The 16549-nt window shown below is 35.7% G+C and overlaps 1 protein-coding gene across 3 annotated transcripts in view; it reads right to left on the bottom strand.

Moving 5' to 3' along the window:
• Positions 1-11427: 11427 nt before the first annotated feature.
• Positions 11428-16549, bottom strand: part of FGFR2 (fibroblast growth factor receptor 2) — a 126089-nt gene continuing 120967 nt past the window's right edge. For all 3 annotated transcript variants that reach the window (XM_081955667.1, XM_081955666.1, XM_081955665.1), the window contains 2 exons: positions 15629-15734; positions 11428-12578 (listed from right to left, as the gene is read on the bottom strand). In XM_081955667.1, the coding sequence (XP_081811793.1) occupies positions 12414-12578; positions 15629-15734 (271 nt within the window). In that variant the 3' untranslated portion in view covers positions 11428-12413. The remainder of the gene's footprint in view (positions 12579-15628; positions 15735-16549) is intronic.

Genomic DNA, 16549 nt, shown 5'->3' on the forward strand with positions numbered 1-16549 from the left:
CCTGTGACGTAACAATTTTATGTTTGTAATAATTCACTAACTTTTTAAGGACTGGGAATCTTGATGAAGAATTGTAAGCAAATTGTCCAAATTATAGTAGGAATACTAATATTTGGCCTCAGAGTTATAATCTGAGCATTCAAAGCTTTTCAGATTACCAGTATTTCTCAGTAATATTCAAGGTTGAATAAGGAAAAGGGTGGACAATGAACAGCAGTAGAAAGTTAACCCTTTTAACTATATGATTATTGGAGAAATATGGACACATTTTAATTACATAAACTTTTATAGAGCAACTATTTTCCAATCATTTGCAAAAATGAAGGTGTAGCTATTTTAGTGAGGAATGCCAGGCTGGGATTAACAGACAGGAGATTTTCCAAATTTTTACAAGGGGCTAATTTGAATCTCTTGACTCTTTTTGTGATTTTAAATGTAACCATTTAATATAGGTTATCAATTGCTCCCAAGTACTCCAACTCTTTACAGAGTCTGTAGCAGGGACGTACGGTCAAGGGAGGCAGGGGAGGCAGAGCCTCACCGCTCTCATCATGAAAAAAAAGGGAAAAGGGAAAAGGCGCTGAGGAGCCTCGGGGAATGGGACTGTGCGAGCCGCGGTCCCCTTCATGTTGACTCAGGAAGGCGGGGAATGGGACCACGTGTGCAGTAGAGAGGGAGGTGCAGGGGGCTCCTCTAGCCTCAGCCTCCCTCCTGCACACGTCCCATTTCCCGCCTTCTGTTGGGTTCTGACACCAGAGCTCATGTTCCAGGGCAAATCCGCATGCGGGAGCGGCTCCCCTCCTCGCACTGAGCAATGGCAGGTTTATAGGAAGTTGCTTGCGAAAGCAGAAAGTGTGATGGAGTTTTTGGACCGTCGGCTACCGTTTCCCTGCTAGCTGGCTCGTGAAAGGACCCTGGAAACCGAGTCGTGGCTGGCGCCTTGTTAAGAATTCCCCGCCTTCCTGATGACATCACCAGCCTCACCAGACATAAACCTCACCGCACGTCACTGGTCTGTAGTTATAGGAGTTGAAACAGAGAAATCATGATAATTATTTTTTTTAGAGAGCACGGAACAAAGAATTTAAAAGGGAAAAAAACTATTGGTGATGCTCAGGAATAAAACAAACCTCATTTTCTGCCAACGCTTCACCAAACTCTTCTGCCTCTCAGTAGACTGCTTTTACTGACTATTTTAATAGGTATTAATTTAACAGGTATTTTAATAGGTATTAATTTAACAGGTATTATGTCTACAATGGTGCACCCGGCAAAGCTCCTTAGAAATCATTATTATTAAAGAAGCCACCAAGCAATAAATGGAGTTGGCATTGTGAAAAATCAACCATGTTTGCTTCTGATATTTGGCTGCTTTAAACTTTCTATAAAAATTGTACAATGGAGCGCTATGCACACTTATCATTTGGTCACTACAGTTTAGTGTCAGTGTGCAATGGTTGCTGTATCAAATGTTCAGTATTATTTAATTGTCCATGGTTCACCCAATATTAAGGGCAAGAAAGATATCAATTTACATAAACTCAGGTCTGCAGAAATTACCATGAAGAAGCTGGAAGGCAAAATTATCTCATGTGTTATGCTGAAAAATAAGAATATGAACACACACACACACACACACACACACAATAGGGTCGAGCAGGGCTGCAGATCTGAAAACAAAAATGAATTTGGAGAATGTAAAAGCTTGAATGTTCTGTCTGCCAGTTGAACCAAATGCACCCAACACAATCTGAAATACTTTTTGCTTCAAATCCAATCTTGATTAGCTCTAAAGTTTAATATTCAGGTCTTCTTTTCTTTCATTGTAAAGTTCTCTCTCTTTCTGTATGTAGAAATGCTTCTCTTTTCTTTTGCCTTTAAAAATATTTTTCCAAGCAGTCAGGCATGCTATTAAGGAAACTGCGTTTTCATATCTCTGGTTGATCTCAAAGCAGTCAACAAAGCATCCAAAGATTCTTGAAGAAATTGAGATGCTGGATGCAAACTGCAATTTTGCCCTACAGCACACATACACTTTTCTAAACGTTTGAAGGGAAAGGGAAAAAAAGGAAAGCCTTGCAAGCAAGAAGAACTGAGAAAGGCAAAGAGGGAGGGAGAGAAAAGAGAAGACAAGAGAAAACCAGAGAAAGAATTTGTCAAAATGACCCCAAGAGACTATTGAAACTAGAATGGTGATAGAAATTCCAGGAGTGTATACAATATTCTTAATTTTCAAGACCATTGTATTTGTGTGAAGATTTCTAAATTTGAAAAAGCTTTTATGCCATATATCACAATTTATTTCTCATGGTGTTACACAAATTGAAAATAAACTTTCTACATTTAAAAGTAAACCAAAGTATATTGAGTAATTAAATATTAAAAGTTATTGGATAAAGTGAAAACATATTGGATTGGACTAGAAGACTTTCAAGGTCCCTTCCGGCTCTATTCTGATTGATTGAAAGAGTAAAGTTATTGTCATACACAGTCATGTGGCATTGCAAAACCTGTAATATATCATCTTAGAAGGACTTAAAAGAAATCTGTCTCTCAAGGTAATGAATTTCTGCTTTGTACAATCTAAATATTCAGTATCAGATTTATTGTTTGTTTGTTTGTTTTATTGGATTTATATGCCGCCCTTCTCTCAAAGGACTCAGGGCAGTGTACAGCATTAAAAAACACATATTACAAAACTTAAAAGAAAATTAGAAACAATCCAAGAAACAAACCGAATTAATATAACACTAACATTTAAAAATTAGATAAAATTAACAGGCCAGGCCAGCTTGCTGGAAAAGCCAACTTTTTAGGGCACGTCGGAAGGACCGGAGGTCAGGGATTATGTGAAGCTCCGGGGGCAGCTCATTCCAGAGGGAAGGCGCTCCCACAGAGAATGCTCTCCCCCTGGGGGTCACTAGCCGACACTGTCTGGCCGATGGCACCTTGACGAGGCCAACTCTGTGGGATCGCACTGGACGGTGGGAGGCTACTGGTGGCAGTAGGTGGTCTCGCAGGTACCCTGGGCCTAAGCCATGGATCGCTTTAAAGGTCATAATTAGTACCTTGAATCGCACCTGGGAAACAACCGATTTACTGCTGAACAAAGCATAATGGGACCTGTCAAGTGAGGATTAGTGTCTGTCTGACCATTCCAGACTGATCTAGGTATGCTCTCTGTTTTCAGATCCAATATTTTCACATATTGCCTATGAAAGAGAGCTTTGAGGACCTGGATATCAGTGCATTTATTTTTTACTTGCTTATTAAATTTATATGCTGACCATCTCATTGCCAAGCAATTCTAGGCAGCTTAGACCATTCTACAAGCAAATTTACAAAATATTAAAACATTGAATGTGAAAGTTGTATATATAAAGTACCATATGTCCAAAATCAATAAATATTCAAGGGAATTTGAATGCTGACAATAAGTGGCATATTGACTCCCGGGGGGGAGAGATTCAGATTCCTAATTAAAATGACTTCTGATGCAGCTATTTTTGAGATTCATTTATTTTTGAAATGGTATTCAGCTTAGATTATACTGGTTTCTAGAAAGCAGAGTTCCAGAAAGAGCCAAGAATATGAGTGAGCTATTTCTCACAGCTACTGTCATATGCTGAGATAAATTGTTCTGTTACAATATGCATATATTTTTCTGCCCTAATAATGAGGTCACAGAACGGTGTCATCCTTCCTGTTTTGATACTGGAACAACTTGAGAAGAATTGGTGAGTTTCATGATGTTGACTGTAGGTGGGTGGAATGAAAAAACCAGGAAGGGGGACAATTTTCATGCCACTGAATAGGTTTATATAATTCAAAATGGTGGATAACATTTTTACACAGTAGGAAGGAAATCCCTTCCCCCAATACTGCCATGTCATCACACTGGCATCTAATGCTATCCACAAGTGATTCAAATTTGATCGTTTATAACATAGATTGCACATCAAGACATCAAGAGTGTCAAGTTTGCATAAACTCCCTCATGTACAAACATGTTTATATATACTTAACTATATATTCCACAAGTGGACAAATCTTTGGAGCTGAAAGCACATTTAGAGTTTTAAGGACACAAGGTAGAATAGCTGCCATGTGGGAGACGTGCCTAGTCATAAAATACTTTGCTTTGCAGCATGCCAAACAGATTTGCCTGTTGACAGCAGCCTTCCTGTCACTAATCTGTTATGAACAATTCCTTATACGATTGTGTCTAGATGCTTGCTCACCAGGTCTGAGTGTGCCTTGGCATACACTAATATATATGAAGTTCAAAAGAACAACAGCCGGTATTCATAAAGTGGAAAAATTGGAGCTTGGTAGAGTTTTCTTCAGTTTTATTGCCCATATCTGGGTTAGCCAGATAACTCTTTCGGGCAATTAGTGGTTCCACCTATATGGGTCAGAAAGATAAATTGCCCTTTGAGAATTGCTGTGCTATGAGATGACAAAAACATTTTGCAAAAGAAATTCTTTGTACAGAATATCACTACAGTACTTGTTGCTTTTCAATAGAATTCTTGTTCATATCCAGCAAGTAGCATAATGGAAGCTTCAATGTAGCATCATCAACTTGCTGATCACCTGACTTATTTTTTCTTCTTCTATTGTCCCCCATATCAAAAAAGTTATGTATTTCTACAAAAATCAAAGTTACAGGACCATCCTTGCCATCTATCAGAAAGTTAAACAACTCAGAATGTGTGGTATAAACCCTCATTCTAGTTATTGAGACTTCACAGAAGTTAGCTTCCAACTTGAAATTCAAGTTTCAAAGCCTTGAATTTGAAGTTTGTTTCCTAGTTCACCACTAATTCTGAAAAACATTTTCTTAAGGTCTCCCAAAGATGTTTTTATAAAGAGGCAACTAGACTTTTTGGTTTTTCTTTAACATGTTTCGCTTGTCATCCAAGAAGACATTTCGCTTCTCCTCTTGGCTGAAGAAGCTTCTTGGATGAGAAGTGAAACCTCTTCAAAGAAAAACCAAAAAGTCCAGTTGCCTCTTGAAAAAAGCACCTTTGGGACAACCGTGACCTCGATGATTGAGAATCTCCATAGACATTTTCTTAAGACATTACAATCAGCAAACATGAGGAGAATGAAGTAGGAGATTGTATGCTTTCATGTTGTTTATGAATTTATTTAAAAGACTTCCACCTGCACCAAAAAGAGTCACTATCAGATTTAATTTTTTAAAAACTTTTGGGATGTATGTTTTTTTAATGTTGTACGCCGCCCTGAGTCCTTTTGGAGAAGGGCGGCATATAAATCCAAATAAACAAACAAACAAACAATAAAACTGAACTCAAACACTTATAGTGCAAAAACTGAGCCATCAAAAATCTTACCAAAGATAATAGATTGGTGGAGAAACGCCATTAAGATGAATTTTGGTGGTAAAAATGTTCCAAATTTGTGAACTGACATACTTATTACTTCATAGAGTCCAAACAAAAACCATTCCATAGGCATATCATCATTTCTGACATAAATCTTCCCTGTCTACATTCATTAGCCTTGAAAGAGAACATGTTCTCCATCATCTAGAAGTTGAATGATGCTGCCACACATAGTGTGATACTACCTTTAGTAAAGACTAAGAAGGCTTGCCTGTTTTTAACAGGGTTGCTGACAGATAAAAAAATCTGCTTCTCCAAATTTGGCTGAACTAATATCACTTTCTTATTTCCTTCTCAAATGTTGGAATTTATCAGAGTTAAGTCCCTTCATACTTTTCTAAACCCCACGATGGTTTGAGAGAATTATTATTATTCTTTGAGCCGTTTCTCATTTATTGTGGGGATATTTGAGTACTGCCTTACAATTATTTAGAAGCAAATTAAAATTGAGCTTTTTTAGTAAAACATCTTGTTGTTAGTTACAATAAAGTTATTTCTGGATCTCATTTTACTGCTGGAATTTTGTGGAACATGTCTTAGCTGACCATTTGTTTAAACAATTTTATGAAGTGAGTTTTTTTCATTTAGGACTGCCTGCAAAGAATTGGCTGGTGCCAAAATCTGTTTTATGCCAAATAGCAATAGCAGCTAGACTTATATACCACTTCTGCAGTATTTTACAGCCCTCTCTACCTGGCAGCATATTGCCACCAACAATCTGGCTCCTCATTTTACTGACCTCGGAAGGATGGAAGGATGAGTTATTGATTTTAAATGGTTTCATGGCTATTGAAATTTCTGATCGCCTGAAATTCCATCAATAGATGGAAAACTTGCAAGCTAGGAAGTAATCAATATATGTAGTCATAAACTCACAACCATAATTGTGACCACAATTTCCTTTTCTAAGAAGGTGGCTGTTAAATGAGTCCTGCCTGATTTTATGACTTTTTTTGCCATGGTTGCTAAGTGAATTCTTATCGCATCTCATTCAGCAAATCTAACTTCTACCATTGACTTTTGTTGTCAGAAGCCAGCTCACAAATGGCCACCTTCACATAACATCACATACTATTATAAATACATACCAGCTCCAAACACCCATATTTTGATCACATGGGGGATGCTCTGATATTTGTAAGAATGAGTAGAGGTTGTAAGCCACTTTTTCCAATGCTGTTGTAACTTCAAATGATCGCTAAATGAATGGCTATAAGTTGAGGGCTGCCTGTAAAGAATTGGCTAGTACCAAAATCTGTTTTATGCCAAATAGCAATAGCAGCTAGACTTCTATACCGCTTCTGCAGTATTTTACAGCCCTCTCTAAGTGGTAGCATATTGCCACCAACAATCTGGCTCCTCATTTTACTGACCTCGGAAGGATGGAAGGTTGAGTCAACCTTGGGCCGGTGGGAATCAAACTGCTAGCAGTCGGCTGTCAGCAAAAATAGCCTGTAGTACTGCATTCTAACCAATACGTCACCACAGCTCTTATGAAACATTGTTGCTCAAAGAAGGTGGTTGGTTTGTTTTTTCCAAAAAGCATGTAAACAATATATTTCCCTCTTTTGTCAAATCAAATAAATTTGAAGAAGAAGAGAAAAAGAAAAGAAAATATGATAAGGGAAGAGAAGGGAAGGAAAGGAAAGGAAAAAACTAGTGTCAGTTCCATAATGAGTCAGTGAAATATACTGTACTTTCCTCAGACACCAGTTCTGGAATACATTGTTTTGTAAATGAAAACTACATTTTCAATGCTGTCCCCACCATCATGGTGAAGAAAGATTATTTTTCGCTTAAGACATTTCTGAATCTTGGGTCATTATTGAAATAAGTTCAAACTTACAAGAATATACTAAAGTCCCTTTAAAGAAAATAAATTACTCTTCCTTTTGCACTTCACTTTTTGGATTATCACCATCTTCTCTTCTTTCTTCATTTTTATCCAAGAACCGTGGTAAAAGTAATAATTCAGTCATATTAAATATCTCCATTGCTTTATATAGCTTTCTAACGGCTCCACATTTAAAAATTATCAAACCAACCATCAATTACCCTCTCCTATTTTCTTCTCAGTTACAGCACATTTATACCAGGTATGTAGCAGATCTGGCCAAATTCTGCTTTGGAGACATTCTGTGTTTTTTTAAGTAGGTGGAGGTGAATTTGGACATCAATTTTGTGAATGACTTGGCTGTCACTGAGTAGAGAAATAAGCTGTGCAAACAAACAAGGTACCTATTATATTATTTCTATTTTCAAGGATGTCACTTTTTGAAGTGTTGCCATCAAAGCTAATGGTAAACACTGTCAGTCCAGACAGTTTATGTGTAATTAAATAGTAAAGAGTTAATACTGTACAATCAATTGCACACACCACTAGCAGTATATACCTCAGCCAATTAATAAAAAGGAAAGTTGTGGTGGGGACTTTTTTGGCCATTTATTATTTGTTAAATTTATGGTGGCTTTTCTCTAACATGTCAAAGTGGCCAACTTATTATTTATTTATATTCTGGATTTATTATTTTTACAAACATATCCAACATACCTTTCTTCTGTTGTCCCCATGGCAATATTGTGAAGTGGGTTGAGCTGAAAGTGAATGTCTGGCCCATCACTCAGCTGGCTTTTATGGCTAAGGTGGGATTTGAACTCATGAACTCTTGCTTTCTAGCCTCGTGCCTTAACCACTAGACCAAGGGAGGGAGGGAGGGAAGGAGGAAGAGGGAGAGGCCGGTCTAAAGTCAGATGTCGGACCCCTATTGGAGCAATCTCCCAATCCAGTACCATAATCACTGCACTACACAATCAGTCCTCCCTCCGGATATTAGGACCACCACTGACCTCCGCTCCTTCCGTGTAAAGCTCAAGACCCACCTATTCCAAATAGCTGGCCTGGCTCAACCATAACTTCATAACTTCATAACGCTCCTGACGGGTTTTTTAATTCGGTAATTTTATTCAATGGGATTTTAAATTGTGTTTTTTAATTGTTTTCACTCATTAGTCTACCTCCTCCATGCACATGTATATGTCTTTGTTCTTGTGTATGTATGTTTGTCTTTATCTGTATTTTATTTGCTTTGATTGTACGCCGCCCCGAGTCCTTCGGGAGAGGGTTGCAGCTAACAAATAAAATTATTATTATTATTATTATAGTCTTCACCCACATTAATACTGGAAATAGATTATTCAGCCACAGGGATTCAAGGATGTAACTCCTGAGATGACTGTTTTGTTACCAATATCAGAAAACTCTTTAGAAAGAAGAAAAACAGTTGAATTGTGTCAATCATTGTTCTTTGTTCCATTGTTTCTCCTTCTCTGTTCTAAATCCAGAAATAGTGGTGAGTGTTCTCGCCATTGCTTTTTTGTTAATTGTGGCTATGTATAAACGATTCAAGTTATAAATTAGGGTTTTTTTTTGTGTGGGTAGCTACCTGGACAAGTTGTGCTTTAAAAGTACATCTCTCGACTAAATCTGTTCTCAGGACAAGATAATGCTAAATCATCTGACAGCCTTAAGTATATTTACTCCAACGCCCGTGTGGTCATCTCATGGGCTGGCATTGAGCTTACATTCCCAAATGTAATATTTACTTTCCAGTTTATACATCTCTGTGGCAACAGAATCTGAGGAAGGAGTACTATATTCTACTGACTATAGATCTAAAATATTAACCTATGCCAGAAATAAATGTCTAGACAAACTAGTCCATCTTGGTCACTGGCTTTTCCAAAATGTAAAAGTGAATCTTGGCAGTTTAAAGTCTTTCTGTACGATCTTTTTCTTTTAATGCCACTGCACTTCCAAAGTAGGGACATCTGTGAAAAAACCTTGCAGCTCTTTCATGAGTCTATCAATATAAAATAATAATAGTTATTTCTGGAGTAACATGGGATAAAATATCACATATAGCACTTAAGACGGCATTGTATGATTTTAATGCAGTATGCCCAATAAAGCTTGGTTGTTGCTAATTCCATAGCTTATCATTAACATTTTCATTACATTAATTTCCATAACCAATTCATTTCCTTCTTATGCAAAGGTCAACAAAATAACTTGCCAATAGCTAGCACTCTGCCTAATGTGTCCAGGTTTTAACATTATAATCAATTACCCAGTAACTAGGGGTAACAAAATATCATAGCCATTTTACTGTAACTAGTTTAATCAGGGAATAGACTATTCTGGGAAAAGGAGGTTCCCCTTTCCTTAAATTTTCTTTAAAAAGCATGCATTTCTGTGAAGTAATAAAAAAAGAATAATTTATAGAAATTGTATGTGTGATGGAACTTTAAGATTGTTATTGTAGTTAGTAAATATTCTGCATAAGGCTTAGAAACTTACAAGAATGTCAAATTTAGCCACGTGTAGCAAGCCACTAGAGAATGGGAACATTAAATCACCTTATTCAAAGCTATCACTTCTTAATGATAGTTAAACGATAGTTATATCAATATCACTCATAATTAGCATTTCTTAATGATAGCTGAACTATATAGAGATCACTAGTGAATTCTACCTTGCTTGCTTAATTTTCTGCTTGTTGTTTGTTTCCTAATACTGTATAATAATGAAAATATAGCCAAAACATAAAAAAAATATTCCAATGGTGGATGTCTTAGGGAAAGATTTTGATATATATTTGTTTTTAAAAAAGAATCTGGAAATGGCCACAGTTGTTCAGAAAATATCAGACAAACATACTGATTTTCTATGAATCTAGATTATAAATATATATAATGTTCATTCTACAGACACTGGAGGCTTACTTACTTATATTGGCATGGTTTGATTAGAAAGCACCAACCATATGTGTTGCAATTGGAGAACTTTGAAATATAAGAAAAGATTGTGCTGCCCAATGCAGACATCCACCGAGCCACCATAAATGGACTGACTGATGTAATCAAACATAGTTTGGAATTTATTTGTGCATCCCATAAAATATCCATTATGTAGAAACTGTTTAAAGTACAATTAAAAAAAGAAACCGAAGGTGAATGAAATCTATTTTGCAATGTTAACATTAATGCCTGTGGAAAACCTCTGATTGTTAATGCAAAGGGAAATGACATTTTTATATATATCCCTGTCTTTCCTTTGTTAAATAAGTCAGTTTGAACTGCATTCATATTGCATGGTAACACCAATCTAAAATTGTCTAAAAATGTGAAAACATGCTCTTAATTCTGAAAAACATGTAACAGGGATCTAATATTTCTGGCCAGATATCAATGTTTAAGACTGGATAAGTGAAATTATTTGTAATGATTTGTAATAAATAGATATAAAGTAACCGTCAAGAAAGATATTCCAATGAAGTTCTGAAATTGCGACCTTCTCAATTTTGTTACTTTAATATGACTTTAATAAAACAGTGCTACATATCAAAACAGCCAGGAAGCAGGTATTTGTACAGGTAGTCCTGGACTTACAACAGTTCATTTAGTGACCAAAGTTACAACAGCACAGAAAAAGTGACTGATGACTGTTGCAGCATCCCCATGGGCATGTGATCAAAATTCTGATGCTTGGCCACTGTTGCAGTTGTCCCGGGGTCAAGTGGTACGCTTTTGTGGCCTGACAAACAAAGTCAAAACCAGATTCATCGTGTTACTAATTTAAAAACTGCAGGGATTTACTTAGCAACTACGGCAAAAAAGGTCATAAAATGGGGCAAAACTCACTTAACAAATGTTTCACTTAGCAACAGAAATTTGGGCATCAATTGAGGACTTCCAATACTTTCTAGCCAAATGCATGTCTGAGGACACTTTAAGATTGTAGAAAATTTCAGACAAGTTAGAGTACATTCTTATTTTAAGTATGTCTAAAATTTGTTCAGTCCCTATTAGTGTCCACCCCATTAAATAATTTCCTAGATCTAAATTGGGAAAACGGGAGAAGAATGCTTTTCTAAATGGCTATTTTCCTGTCTTGTTCTTTAGGAGTTGCAATCTTGAAGAGTAACAATGCAAGAATTGAAGAGAGTAAGAAAAAAGATACTTTGTTGATAAAGAACACATTTTTATTTTTGAGAGTTTTGGTTTTAGTTAAAGCAACAGCCTCTCATTCAACGTTTGAAACCCAAGTTAATCAGAACATTAATTTCCAGAATTAGTTATATACTGTAAATATTTCTCTCTTTTAAAAAATTGACAACTAGTAACTTTTGAGCAATATATCTACTAGTTCTTTGTGCTGTCTGCATAGAAATGCCATTTAAATTACAACATAACACAACCCTATAAAAGATTAATTGTTTTGTACATTATCAATTAATTAATAAATTAATGATATACCATTTTCCCTGAAAGTAAAATATTTTTCACCTTTGGATTTGAAGGAAGAAGGAGGGGAAGGAGGAGGAGGGGAAGGAAGAGGAGGACAAGGGCAGGGAGAATTGGAAAAAAAAGTCTTATGCAAGAAATGTAGTTACAAATAGCTGTTTCTTTTTTTAAAAAAAAGAAAGATTAATTTCCTCGAAGGGGGGGAGATGCATTTTTAAATCAATACAAAAAAATAGTTCATTGTAAATATATAATATATATTTGTACATATTTGATTATATTTACATACATCCAGCACTTATATATTGCATTTGTGCTCTGTAAGTGTGTGTCAACATATATTTTCTCAAAATATTACAAAATACACAAAGAAGGCTGGTCTGAAGTTTGCCTCAAGTCCAACTTGTCCATTGACTTTAGAAAGGCTGTTTTGGCTTCAGGCCAAAGAGCTAACTTGCTCATGGGTGTCCACAAATGGCCCATGAAAATTCTTCTCTTCATAATATTGGGTGATGCTCCAAGCTACTGCTTTTTTTGCAATAATTAGGCAAACTTTTCCCCAATTTTGGTTTTTCTTTGGTCCTTATATTTCTTATGTACAAGAAAATCTTGTGGGTCTAAAGCAAGAGACTCTTTTTCACGTGGTAAATACTGTAGATGCTGTGGTTTCATTCCTTTGTGGAATGGCAGAAGTTCTTTTCATGTTTTGACACTTCCATTTATATGTTGGTACTTAGGGAGGCAAGGTTCATAAGACATGGGATCGGAAGAAAAAACAGAATCGTCCCCTGAAGAACAGGAACTCCTGGTATCTGGATAGCTAGGTGAATACTGTTCCAGTGGTCCACTAAGGTCTAGGTATTCCTGAAATGAAAAATAAACAAGCAAGTCAATCTGTATTGCCTTAAGATGGTACCATGCGTCATATGGTTTAATAGACACATACAAAGTAACAACAAACAAGTGGAGACCTTTCACATGAGTTACTGGTCACAGGCATCTCTTCTTTACAATTTACATCCCCTTTATGAAAATTACTGGATGACTTTGAGCTGCTTATTATCTCAAGGCTTAGACTGGTGGAGACTACCTAAACCTACACAAAGCTGCTTAAGCCCAAAAAGATGGCTACATGAGCTTTGCAAAAGTATTCACCATTAAGTTCAAATTATTTGGGAAGAAGAAAAGAAGGGGTATTTTCACAGATCTTTCTTTGCAGAATTTCATCCTACAAAATGTGCTGTAAACTGCAGTGCTGATTAACTTTAAGTGAGTTTAAATAGCTTTTTAAGCTCTTTTTACATAGATGCTATATTAGATGGTTTTAAATTTAGGTTGATTCAAAAAATATATAATAAAGAATTGCTTGTGTGGGCTGTGGTCTTAATAAGCTTTTATTAAATGCATTCATAAATAAACAATACACTGGTTTCACAGGAATAGTATGGACGTAAGAGAACAGTGAAGGAGAAATGCCCTTTTGTTTTGCTCTCAATCACCATTAAAAGAATGGGATAAAAATGAAATAGCAACTCCTCATAAAGCCAAGTATTTTCAGGGAGATACGAAAAAGGAAAACAACAGCAAAAGGATTTCTGAGGCATATGTACTGTATATGTTCCAACATCAACTTCAACCACACTATTTGAAACACATACACTAACCACATCAAATGAAACGTTTTCTCTCTTTTAAAAAATTGCCATTATAAAAAAACACATACAAATTTTCACCCTACGGAGAACTATTTTTGTCCAACACATGGAAATAATTTGCAGAAAGAAAGATCATTTCATTCAACTAAACTGTTTTATAATACCTTGACATTTCAGTGAGGGTAAATGAGCTGCAGTACAATGTACTTTTTTATATGTTTTGTTTTTGCTACATGAATAATTGTGGGACCCAATCAACTGAGCCATTCTTTTAAGAAAGCATCAGTGAAATCAGCCAAAACCACGTAAGGAATTGAGAGTGTTCCTTGAAAAAAGCCATTTATATTAAAGAAATGGATGCAAAGGAACATCTATTGCTGAACAATGCCCACTGCATTTCTGTGAAAGCAAAACCAGCCATTGGATCAACCAAATTGAAAGCTAGATTAAAACATTTCTAGAAATAACAGTTCTGGCAGGAGAATAAAGTTATTTTTCTCCTTGAATTGCTTCTTCTCTCTCTCAACTTCTGCAGAACAGCTGTTTTTATTTAAATGCAATTGTTTCATTTGCTAAACCATATTTTGGTTCCGAGATGAGAAAAACCAATTGTATAAAGCTAGGTTTTCAAACACTTTTCCTGTCCACCATTTAAAAAGTTAAAATAGTTAAGATGGTAATGATAAATTCAATGTAAAATAAATAAGAGTAAAACACATAGTAAAAAAGAAATTGCAGTGAACTTTTGATTTAACATTACTTCCGTATCTCATAAGCGTTTTTTTTCATGTCTGGTGTGTGTTATCTCTATGTTATCCAGAGACAAGATGAATCTCATCAGAACATGTAGGGTTAAACTCTGGCACCTCTGCCATCAATGGCAAAGATCTCACTGACTTCAAAGAAGTAATAATTTTCTCATATGAATTGGAATGACAGCTTTGAGAAATAAGATGGAGCAGGACACTTTTGGCACAAATGAGAGGAGGAAGCTATTAGAAGAAGATTGCGTGTATGTGATTTAAGCAGATTCAACAGATTTATGTGGTCAATACAGGGCTAGAACCAATTTACGCAATAACTCTTACTCGGTTTCAACACTTGGGGTAGCCATTGGCATAGCTCGCATATGTAATTTTAACTGTCACATTCCAGAATATCTTTCCCTTGTTATTATCCAAATGTATCCTACTCCCAAATAGCTTCCAAAAACTCTTTGGAAAAAAACATATTTCAAATTAAATGTAAGTTTCAGAACTTGTATATCTTAGCCATAACATATCCCTCCCTATTTTTTCCCAGTTAAAATTCTAGTACAATATTCAGATTCCTATGTATATTATATACAAATACTAAAATTCTAGTGCATCATCCTTTAGCAAAACAAAAGAAGTAGAGCAGAACTAAGATTTGATTCTAAATTATTTGTTTGTGCACGCATGTGTATGCACACGCACACACACGTTTGGGAAAGAGATTTGGGGTTAGGGCTAAAATGAGCAAATACACATTGATGTGCTTTATAGATTATGCACATCAGCCAATGTTGATAGTATTCTAAAGTTAGAAGATCAAAATTATTGCAGCATAACCATCTAGAGTCAAGTATTATTATCATCAGGCAAGGATTCTTCAAAATGTCTATCTATTTGACTCTGCAAAGCTTAAAAAGCACAGAACAAATTATAAGTGTTCCTTTAACTCATCATAAGTGCATTATGTGAGTGATATAATAGACAATTCAACTAATTTTATTGGGACCTTGAAAGAGAATGTATTCACAATTTAAATAAATCCATTCTGTCTGCCATTTATCCATCTCTACTGTTTTCTATTTGTATAAGTAACGAATTAAAATAGTAAACTTGGGAAGAATAAGCCTTTAAGTATCTATCATCCCATCCCCAAATACATTTTTTGGTCAATTATCTTACCTTGCACCTTGTAGGTTACTTTATTCTACTACAGGGGTGGGGAACCATGGCCCGTTTATGACTGCTAGCTCAGGAATTCTGGCAGTTGAAGTCCACAAGTCATAAAGGGGCCATGGTTCCCCACCTGTGTTCTACAAGATCCCAAAGGAATTACCTGTGCTCGGATTTTGTTTTGTTGCATGAGGCCAAATGTGCAATAAAGAAAATCCAGCATCTAGATTTTATGTAATATGTTGGTTGCCAGTGAACTATTGTATGCAGATTATCTCAACAACTCTTACTGCCATTATTTACTTAATGTTTAAGGACAAATTGTTTTACTCACCTCATTAGTTGTAAGTGTGAGGATACGATCTAAATCTTCCACAAGCTGTTTAAAAGTAGGTCTCTGTGAAGGCACTGCATGCCAGCAATCTCTCATCATCATGTAGCTGTGGAAACCAGCATTTTATTAAGTTAGTTAATGTCTCTATGGCATATTCATAATATCTCACGGCTGTTCTGCAAGAGGTCAGGATGTATTCACATTTTACATTTTGCTCTTTAAGAAAACATGCCTGTGGTTCAGAGGATTGGAGATGAATTTATTACTAGGCAAAATAATTCAGTATGTTTAAATACCATTTTTATGCAATTAGTTGAATTTGCAATTAGAAATTATATTAGCAGAAAAGAGATTGTGGACCATTGTTAAAGGTGAATGTGATATTTTTGTAATTGAAAACCATGATTTTTCTGCTTACATTAAAACAAGTTAAAAGAACAGCAGGAAACTCTTCCTTCTGGTGCTCAATTTAACATATGAGGGCCTCCTGTCCCATTGCAGAATTTTAAAATTTTATCCCTCTAACCTCCTTGCTCACAAATTTCATAGGATGTAGAATTGATGGAGAAAACTCATTTGTGCTCAGCTCCAGGTAAGTTATACTGGTTCTTATTCACTATCTGTCTGTATTTGTCCTAACTTGTATCATTATAAGACTTTAGAGCAATGCTTTCTATAGAAAAAAAAATATCATTCTCCAATTGTTGTTGAATTACAAGTTCCATTATATCTGGTGCTTGGCTACAGAAGCTAGAGCTATTGGGAATTGGATCCCTCCCTGGCTGTCAAAATCTTCCTTTGCCTAAAATAAATAGTATGCTAAAAATCTTCAAACTTGTAAGTGGTGAACAAGTCTTCCTTAGTTATACGGTACTGTTTAATGTTTATATTAAACATTAATATATTTAATATAAATGTATA

The sequence above is a fragment of the Natrix helvetica genome (genome assembly GCF_964273705.1).
Source record: "Natrix helvetica genome assembly, chromosome: 5".
Classification (NCBI taxonomy): Eukaryota; Metazoa; Chordata; class Lepidosauria; order Squamata; family Natricidae; genus Natrix; species Natrix helvetica.